Genomic DNA, 10,837 nt, shown 5'->3' with positions numbered 1-10,837 from the left:
GATTTTTTTTTTAACAATATTCTACTATTTCATATATTATTCTACTTAGTTTTTTATACGCTAAAATGAATTGAAATATTATTTTACAAACTAAATTTTATTTTTATTTTTAAAAAATGTGTATCATGTATACATTAATTAATTTGATATATAAAGAACGGGGCATATGTAAGTTTGATCAATACTAAACAACCAAAATTCTACGAGGTATGAAGATGAAATGTGACTTGAATTTCAAGGAGTAATCATATCACACAACTAGCTTGAATCTCTTGGATGTCAATTTAATTAAGAACTTCGAAAATCCAAATGCAATTAATTATGATTAAGGTGACTTAAACATTCTTTATTATTTGAAGTTAGTTAAGGTAGTTGAGCTCCACAAACCACTTTGAACCTACATGTTTCTCCTTGTTATTTTTATCTATTGATCTATAAATTACTTCTAATTAGTAATATCTTCTATATCCAACATCAATTTTCTATACATATCATTTTTCCTCCATACACATTCCCTTTTAATTACTAACTCTACAAATCTTTCAAATTCATTACAAAAATGGAAGGGACAATACTATCTTCAATTTTGACTCTTGTTTTAATGATTTTCAGCACGCAATCAGTTTCCGGGCAGATTAGTACAGTGTGTAGCGCGGCAATGCTACGTAGCTTTAGCCCTTGCATAAACTTCATTAGCAATGGTGGGAGCAATAATTCTTCACCAACTTCAGATTGTTGCAAATCTCTCAAGTATGTCATGAACAATGGCACAGATTGCCTCTGCCTTATTGTTACTGGAAACGTTCCTTTTCGCGTTCCCATTAACAGGACTTTGGCTATTTCCCTCCCTAAAGCTTGTAAAATGGCTGGTGTCCCCATTCAGTGCAAAGGTAATTAAATGAGTCAGTGATCATACGTGAAATTAAACTCGTTCCAATTGATATTAGGTCACTAATTTCTGACTTGTTTATTACATTGCATGCAGCATCACCTTCCCCTATTCCATCTCCTAGTCCTAAAGGTAATTAAAACTCTGATCTTCTGATGAATTTTTCTTGAAGTTGTTGAATCTTGAAGTCTAGCTATTGTTTGTTTCACATTTTGCAGCTGCTAATAATGTTCCTCAACCATACACACCTCCTCTAAGACCAGTGGCTGATACAAGACCATCTCCAACAGATATCTTTGGAGACCCTGATACAAATTTAGGGTTCAAGCCTAATTTGATACCATCACCAGCACAGGGTTCCCAGAGATTTTCAGTATTTGTTCTTCTAGCAGCCTGGTGGGGTAATGGCTTTGCAGTTCCACTGAACTGGCAAATCAATGTAAACATGTGTTACAAGTGTGATGTAGATGTACTTCAGGTTTAAAGTGCTCTGATAACACTCATTGCAGTATGTTTCATGGAATATAGGTTTCAAGGTATCAGCTTTTACATAAATTTTGAGCTTGAATTTCGCAAACCATTTTAAATATATAGATAGATAGCATCTATACATGTAGCTAAAATGCAGGCATTCCTGCGCTCGAAATTTTTCAAAATGCAATAACCACACATTCTAGTGCAGAATCTGAAAAGGTTCTTTGAGTTGCGAGGTTCAATGTAACATCCAAAAGATTCACCCACTAGCATAATAAACTAAGTAGTTATTTCCAACCATCAGACCATTCAGCTTCATCCATAACAGGGTCCGGGATGTAGTCTGTTTGGTGCGTTGTACCCTCAACATCACGAGATGGCTGAAAACTCTGTTTCTCTTCATTGACGCAAGTGCCTTCCTCATTCCAATTCTTAGCTAGTTCCCCTTCATCTTGGTCCCAATTGTTGACTTGTCCGCCTTGGTCTTGGTCCCAATTGTTAACTTTTCCCACCTGGTCTTGGTCCCAATCATTAGCTTCAGCTCCTTCACAGTCCCAGTTATTTACTTGTGCCCCAACATCATCCCAATTATTTGCTTGTCCGGAATCCTCTAGAGACCAATTATTTGCTTGTCCGAAATCCTCTTGAGGGATCTCCAGTTTTTCAGGTAAGAAGCAGCCCTTATAGGAGTCATTGTCTGCACAATACCACAAAAGCTTGTTCCAGAAGGGATCCTGCCATATCATATACATTAACAAGAATTAGTATTTCTCACTAATAGATGGAACAATTGGCAAAATATGTCTCAAGATCCATAATTTTAAGCTCTACATAGGCCCATAACAAATTCAAGAGGAAAGTCACATTTTCTAATTCAACTTTTATGAATGACTCAATAGGTATAACCTGCAAAAATGCCAACAAAAGGTATCACCAGTATAAGGAAAATTTTCAGAAAATAGATAGACAGAAACTCCACCTTTACTATGGCATATCAAAAAAAAAAAAAAAACTATGGCATATCAAATCTACATAGGTACTACAAATCGCAGTAGCAGAAAAAAATACAGAATCACCTTGCAGATGATGTGTGGATTCCCGACAACTACAAGCAATGATCTGGCTCTTGTAGCAGCAACATTGAACCTTCTCGGATTGCTTAAGAATCCTAAGTAATGGATTCTGTCGAAGTCATTATGCTGAATCGTCGACCGGACGGTCGATATGATAATAACTTCTCTCTCCTGACCTTGGAATTGCTCTACGCTGCCAACCTTTATATTAGCCCAATCAAAGCTCTCAAGGGCTGTTCTTATTTTCAGTACTTGCTGCCTATAAGGTGTTATCACCCCAATATCTTCCTCTTTCAGACCTTTGTTCCCTATCAGATCTCTGATGATCTCTACCACCTTGCTTGCTTCGATCCTGTTGAACCATGATGGGTTGTTTCCTTCTCTTTCATCACAACCCTGTATGCCAATGAAAACCAACGGAAATTCCTTGTTTGGAAGCAGGTCCACCCAAGTCTGGGTAAAAGTTTTATCTTCTTTACATGGGATCAACTCTCCTTCATAAAACATTTCTGAGGGAAGCTGCAGAATTACCGGATGACACCGATAGTTCCTTACTAGTCTGGTAGCATAATTTTCGTTGAGATCACCATATAACTGGCATTCAAATAACCTCTCCATATATGAAGTTGCCAATCCATAATTTTCAGCATCTTTTGAGAAAACAATGGGACCAAGTTGCTGTGGGTCACCAGCAAGTACAACTACTGTCTCTTTCTTTAAAAGATGTGATAGAGGAACCATGGTATCAGGCTCTGATGCCTGTCCTGCCTCATCCAAGAAAATATGAGAGAAGTGTCCCCGTTTGATGCCCTCTGAATAAAGAAGACATGCACTAGCATATGTAGATATAATAACCGTATATCTTTTAAGGTCCCTGAGAAGGGGGCACTTAAAAGAATCATCTTCAGCATTGCAAAAACGAAGGTAACTAGGATTCACATCATCTAAAGGACGTGTGAGTGCATTCAACCTAAGAATCTCATTGTCCTGCACTTCAACATTCTGCTGACTGACAAGTTTCTCAAGTATATGGTCTGCAGCACTATTTGAAGGTGCACAGACAAGAACTCGAGCATCTTTCCTCATAATACGTACCTGGATGATAGCTTCTATAAGAGTCCTTGTTTTGCCTGTACCAGGAGGCCCATGGATAACATATGGAGCCCCTCCTTTGCACCCAAGAATCTTTTCAACTGCAGTTGTTTGTTCCTTGTTAAGCATACATGAATTAGGTGCCAGTCTAGCAGCTTGTATATTTCTCGTTCTGGATATGCCTGATGGAAAGAGAATTTCTCCATTTAAGCTTTCTGTAGCTTCAATGGCTTGATGTAACCTCCGCACACCCGTACGATTGAATGAAAATTGCACATTGTACAGATTTCCAGGAACATGGTTGATGTGGAATTCTTCATCAAACTTCAAATATACTTCTTCCGCCTCAACTCGGTGGATATAACCCTGTCCAAGAACCAGAAAAATCACCAAGTTTATGTTAATACATTTATTCTCCTTTTGATCTATCAAATTCATGAGTAAAATCTTGCTGATATATAATCATTTTCCCTTTAAAATTCTTCATATGCATAACTGAGAGTGAAACTTTTAACATGTATCATATAAAGGGGGTGCTATGCATGTGTCATTCATTGCACAGCTTAATTTCCCTAAAGACTAAACATTGGAAACCATTGAATTTCCTCATCTCCAAGTATTTGAACCTCGGGCCTTCAATTGATTGTACTAAGATGCAACTTAGCAAACAACAGCTAGACATAGCAGCCAGGCATCACAAAAATTGTCACCCTTTCTAGTAAAATAGATGAAAATGAATTTAATAACAGAAACAAAATAAAAAGAGACTCAAGGAAGAATACAAATAGAAATGTTGATGTTCTACCATGACATCCATAGTTGTAAAGATCAACATGACTATTTCAAGAGGTGTGATTCTAAAGGTAATAGAAGACAACACAAGGACCTTATCTAGCAGAGATTTGGATGTATAAAGGCAATGCATAGATAGCCCCTCGCACTTGGCTTAAAATTCCTTTTGGCACCTTAACTTAGTTAAACATTATTTTAACACCTCATGTACCCTTAAAAAGTGTATCACTAACCACATTATGCTGACATGGATCTATCATCTATATATGTTTCTCACTTTTATCAGGTGCGTAGAATGACTTTAACAGAAATAAATGAGGCCCACTCCTAATATCACCTTTTTACATTTCATTCCTGTGATTCTCCCTTTCTTCTTTCCTTTCTCTGACCTCTTCTTGACAGATCAATTTTTTCTTCCATCTTTTTTAACATAAGATAAAGAAAGACAAAGTCCAGTTGCCGAAACAGAGAAAATTTGGAACAAGATTCTAAGATCGTTGTTCTCAAAGAAAAAGGAAGTCTTCAATCCTTTTAAAATATTTCTCGGGAACGCATGTAGCTAATACACAGTTGGAGCTTGACCATTATAAGACAGAGAAAATGGCCTAAAAGGAATAATTTGCAATTTTTGGTGATAGATACTTGTGTTTGTGGCTATGCTTGCACAAATATGCTTCAAATTCTCTGAATCAATCTTAACAGATTCTACTAAATGATAAAATTTTATCACAATGAAATTCTTGATGCAATAATGAAACCAAGCTTTTTTGCTTTTTTCTCGATGATATTGTGGTCTATGATGAAATTTATAGACCCGTGTTTACATTTTTTCTCAACAATTTATAGAGACAAACTGGGAGGTGAAATGAAGCTTTGAAGTAGTGGTGTTGCTGATCAATATAGATGGTGGAGGAAAAGGACTGAAGAATTTTAATGTTGGAAGGGTAAGAATCTGAGCTGGTGGATAAGATGATACAGAGAGATTGTGAAGTTTTGGCTTTCCGGGATTTTCTTAACAATTATTGCATCTTCTTGTTTCCTTTTTCAGCTCAAAAACCCTTTTTTTTCTTTTTCTTGCATTAATTTGATGAGAAGCTACGTGGAATTATCTTATTTGTCATATTTGACAGATAACCGCATGTAAGTTCCCGGCTTCCCGCGTCCTAGTTTTCTTAGGGATTACCATTCAAGGGTCTAAAACACAGTCTACGCGGTGTTCAAATGGTCTTGGCTAAGTTGAGGTGCTAAAAAAAATTCAAGCCGAGTTTCAGGGGCTGCGTATGTATTTGGCCATGTACAAATACATCAAATGATTCCTTGCAACTTCGAAAATCTACAGGTAAAATGGATTTGTAATAGTTGTTACAAAATTATGCAGTAAAGAGAGCTTATATTATCAAGTAGCAGCTTAAGATATAAAACAAAGCACAGATATGAATGCACCTGGTAAGGGGTGATCTCACTAGCATCTCCAGAAGCTAGCCTTGCAAAGATAAAATCTCCAAAAACAAGTGATGGCCTCCTCTCGGCTAGCCCTGGGACATCAAGGGACAAGAACTGTAGTCCTTTGCGCTTCATGGTGACTGACAACATATCATAGTCCCTCATGTCTTCCTGATGCAAGAAACTATAAGATATAAGTGCTACCCAAAATCAAGTCTTACTTCAAATCAAAATCTGAACAAATACCTCCATCTTGATTTCTTCAATTGCTAGTAAAGTTCTAAAATAAGCAATATAATTGTCTCTCCTTAAACCTTCCCCAATAACATCAGGAAATTGTTTGTTTTCTATCATTTCCCGTATATCACCTGGAATTGGATATGAAGGAAGTCTGTATCTGAAACCTCGATTTGGAGCCCTTGTAGGACGGGAACCCACAACAAATGCATTTGCAGCAAAAACATCTACTGCTGGTACTTTCTTCTTTCTGTCTCTGTGGAATGGCCTCCTCGAAGCCAGAGACTGGGAAACCTTATCCTCAGCCAAGACAAAAACTAATCTTTCTATGGTGTCATCACCCACATTGAAATGCACAGCTGATGTGTGCAATCCAATTTCTTTGGGTTTACAAGTCAGCCATACTGTAAGTGTTTGACCTGGCCGTAACATTCTATCCTCTAAGCTAAAGGATTCCATGAATTCTTCAACATATTGCAAATCAGAACTATCAGTTGGAGGTTTCATCAGAGAAAGAGTGAATGAATCCTCAGGTTTTGAGTTATAGATCTTAATTGACCACAGCTCCTGGGTTTCATTGGTGGTATTCTCTATTGTGACTGAATCAACAACAGTTTCCCCAACAAATCCTGATTTAGGTTTTCCTGCTACCAGCGGAAATGGAACAGATATAATAACTATATCACTCTCTTCATTTGGATTGTAGCTACCAGCTGATTTATATTTGTCAAAGTCGACAAATCCGATGTCTCCTTTGTCAGTAATAGTTGAGTATTCATCATCCGACTTATAAGAAATTGTGCCCATGAGTAATTAAGATGAATTTCAAGAAGAACCTGCAGCTTTCAACCAAAGTTATTATACAATAGCCAAGTATTAAGATTCATGGAGAAAGTAAACATGAATGAATTACCACAGCAAAGTAACCCTACTTAACACTTAAACCAAATCACTTTTACACAAACAATCTGATCGTCCAAATAAATCTAAAAAGAAAAAGTAAAATGATAATGATGAGAACTAGACTAACAATCACCAAATTAACAAGCACATTAGATTGGATACCAGATGAAAATTCAGGACTCAATTCAAAATCTCTCCTGAAAAAAAAGTGCTTAAATGAAATGCCATTTTCATTTGGAAATGCTAACGCACCGTACAAGGCATTATATTGATAGACAACCAGTATTTGCATCCAACTTTTACACATTAAAATCCAGGTCAGTCGATCCATAAATAGGTACACATAACCTTACTTTTTAAGTAAAATAATCTTAAAGTAAGCATGCCAATTTTGTATTTGTAGATTATTCACTTATGCAACATTTTTCGAAACTAATTCATGTATGTGACATTGTTATGAAAGAATCATGAGTTAGCATAATGACATAGCACAAATGACTATGGGGTGCATTATAATTATACATGAGCTTTCAATGAAAGTTCTCCTTTTTGATACTTTAGGTGAACAATTACCTACACAGCCAGTTTTTCCGATACGATGAAAGTACAGATAAATGAGCCTAATCAAATTTTCTGAACTATCACTTCCAAGTTAATGATCCCAAAAATAAACACGTTATAGTAACAAAGGGGCTAATTGTTCTTCCTTTCATTTACTTATTTACTCAACTCCACATTGACAAAAGGCAAGTACTTTAGGTGAAGAGAAACTGATGCTCTCAAAAAATCACAATAAAAATATTAAAAATCAAGTCTACATCAAGGTTTCTGGATACTTCACTCAAAGGGGACGAAAATTACATCAAAATTAGGCAAAATTTTACAAAAACTTTTATAAAGACAACAAACTGAGTCAGACATGAACAATGCGTGAGAATCGACATGAACAATGCATGAGTTTAAAAAAAACCACAAATTTCAAAAGTAGAAAAGGGAAAGTTGCTATTAAAATCAAACCCGGATATCCATACACATAAAAAAACGAAAACCCCATAATCACAAATCAGTTAATTGGTTCAAAAAACTGAAAATGCAGATCAAATAGAACAGATAAAAAGAAAACCCACCTCGATTTTGGTCTTTAAAAGAGAGAATAGAGAAGGGTTTTAAGCTTAGAGATGAACAGCAATTGCGTGATGGAGTGATACAACAGTCTCTCTTTTTGTTTTTAATGATTTTGTTCTTTCAATTATTATTCAAATTATAAAATATTTTTTTATTTTGCTATTGTTTGGTTAGTTAAAATGTTTGGAAAATTGATTCTTAGTTGTCCACTATATTAAAAATAGTTCTTCAATAATTAGAGTTCTATATCAATCAATCCGATTTTGAAGTTTATTAGTTCAACACTTATCGGTTATCAATCCTTATTGTGTTGTTTATCGGTTGAACCATTAAAATTTGACACAAAAATAAATAATTGAAAATCGCTTAGAAACATGGTGACAAACCAAATATCATGTACATGAGTTGATATATTGTATCGGCGTAACCCATTGATGGCCACCTAAAGTTGACATCAATTTTTAATTAGACACCTTAAATAGGCTTTGTTCATTTTAGACATTTCACGTCACGCCCAACTGTGTGATTTTGACACTTAGGGCCCGTTTGGATGGGCTTAATAAAAGTAGTCTTAAAAAAGTACTTTTGAAAGTGCTAAAACTTATTAAAATAAGCAGTTATGCGTTTGGATAAAAGTGCTGAAGTTGCTATGCCAAACGTGAAAAGGGAAAAATGAAAGAAATAGATGTTAGGGTTATGTGGGTAATTTGGAGATTGTATAAAAATATTAAGGGCAAAAAGATAAAAATGTGGTCAACTTGAAACAGCTTATAAGCTAAAAGAAAAAAAAAGCACCCCTACCCCAGCTTTTAACTTTTGGCTTAAAATAAGTTTTTTTTAACTTAAAATAAGTTATTTTGAGTATTGTCAAACAGCTAAATAAGTCAAAAACCAGCTTTTAAGTCAGTTTGACCAGCTTTTAAGCTGAGCCAAACAGACTTTTACTAATAACTTGTCAAAGTGACGAATTAAATAAAGACATGTGACATATATAGAACAAAATAAGTATTAAACGATGAAATTTGAGTAGGAAAAAAACTACCGATAACTTATTGACATTTCATATTTCTTTAACTAAATAAATTAAAAAAAATAACCACTTTTAATTAAAAAAAAAAAGTTATATGCTCACCTTCATCCCAAATTGTCTTCTTCACTACCCACCCTCACCTCAAACCCCAACCTCGCTCCCTCAACTACACTTTCTTCTCCACCCACCAGCCCCGACCCTCCCCCATCAAAATGTGTCAAAAGAAGAAACTTTTTTCTGTTTGTTTTTGTCACTTTATGAATGCTGTGAGATAAAATTATTTTTTTTGTGATAAATTGATGATTGAATGTTTGATTTGGTGAATGTGGCAATGCGGTAATGCGTTTGCTTGATCTTTTTTGGGATTTTTCTTAATTTCCTTTTTTGCTAGATTTATGGGTCAATGCGAGTTAAAAATTGTTGCTTTAGTACATAAATAAGGAGTTCTAATTTTTCTGCTAAAATTTATATAGCTTATCTGATTTGGACTTTTCTGTTATTATGATGTGAGAAGGCAGACAAATGAATTGAAACGCTTAAATTGTTTGTTGTGAATGTAGGATTTGATAATTGAAAATATGATTATTATTTTTTCATTTTTGAGTTTGTTTTTTTCTTCTTAAAATTTATATTGATTTTCACAAATTATTTGAGGAAGAAGAAGGACAACAAAATAGGTGAAAGTATTTAAGATTAAAATTTAGAAAAATAAATTGAAAAATCACAAAAAACTCTAATATTTGCTAAAAAAAAAAAGAAGTCCGAAGAAACCCTAAATCATTAGTTTTTATCGTTAAAAAATGATTTTAGTAGTGATAAAATTGGGTTAAAATCGACTATCAAAAATTAAAAAATTGATTATGCAATCTTCAAATTAACATTCTTATATGCATTTCCAATGTATTCCAAACTCAAAAACTCTTGCATTGCATTCAATTTTTGGCAAAATAAAATTATAATTTCTTCAAAATTGGGAGAAATCCAAAATTGAATAGATTAAAAGGAATTTTTGAAAGTCAGATGAACAAGTTATGTCACTACCTCATTGTTTATATGATTCATTAGTGAATTTCTGAAAGAAATGGCCGAAATTTTTCATGGACGTCTTTTAAGACGTTAAAAATGTACTCAGTTCGTCCCGTGGAGAAAACGGGTATATTTTCAAGTTCAAACGAGTCCCAAAGTAGATAAACACAGATTTTACCGATATCATGTGGTATAGTCCATGGATTTTTTGTGATCGAAAATTTTCAAAATGAAATGACCGAAGTTTTTCATGGACGTCCGTTAAGATGTTAGCAATATACCAGTTTGTTCCGAGGGGAAAACGGGCACATTTTTAAGTTTAAACGAGCCCCAAAGTAGTTAAATGCGGATTTTGCTGATTATCATGTGCTATACTTCATGGATTTTTTGTGATCATGAATTTTCAAAATGAAATAGCCGAAATTTTGTAAGGACGTCATTAAGATATTAGCAATGTACTCAGTTCACCCCATTGAAAAAATGGGCGCATTTTCAAGTTCAAATGAGCCAAAGTAGGTAAACTCGAATTTTGTCAATTATCGTGTGCTATTATCTATGGATTTTTTGTGATCGGGAATTTTTTAAACGAATTGCTCGAAATTTTCCATGGATATTCTTTAAGAAGTTAGCAATGTGCCAAGTTCGTTCCGCGGGTAAAACGTGTGCATTTTCAAGTTTAAACGAGCCCCAAAGTAGGTAAATGCAGATTTTTTCTATTATTGTGAACTATAATCCATGAATTTTTGTGAACGT

General features: G+C 34.7%; 1 protein-coding gene and 1 pseudogene across 1 annotated transcript; one reads left to right on the top strand and one right to left on the bottom strand.

The window, feature by feature from the left end:
* Positions 1 to 483: 483 nt before the first annotated feature.
* LOC107023378 lies at positions 484 to 1,444 on the top strand (annotated as a pseudogene).
* Positions 1,415 to 8,145, bottom strand: LOC107023377 (probable RNA helicase SDE3). The gene is made up of 5 exons (XM_015224058.2): positions 8,031 to 8,145; positions 6,010 to 6,836; positions 5,764 to 5,934; positions 2,440 to 3,894; positions 1,415 to 2,097 (listed from the first exon to the last, which is right to left on the bottom strand). Exons 2-5 carry the CDS (start codon positions 6,805 to 6,807, stop codon positions 1,651 to 1,653), a joined length of 2,871 nt encoding a protein of 956 aa, XP_015079544.1. The 5' UTR covers positions 6,808 to 6,836; positions 8,031 to 8,145; the 3' UTR covers positions 1,415 to 1,650.
* Positions 8,146 to 10,837: the final 2,692 nt, after the last annotated feature.

Source organism: Solanum pennellii, chromosome 6 (genome assembly GCF_001406875.1).
Source record: "Solanum pennellii chromosome 6, SPENNV200".
Lineage (NCBI taxonomy): Eukaryota > Viridiplantae > Streptophyta > Magnoliopsida > Solanales > Solanaceae > Solanum > Solanum pennellii.
Note: the sequence above shows the minus strand (reverse complement) of the source record. Positions and strands in the feature narration are given on the sequence as shown.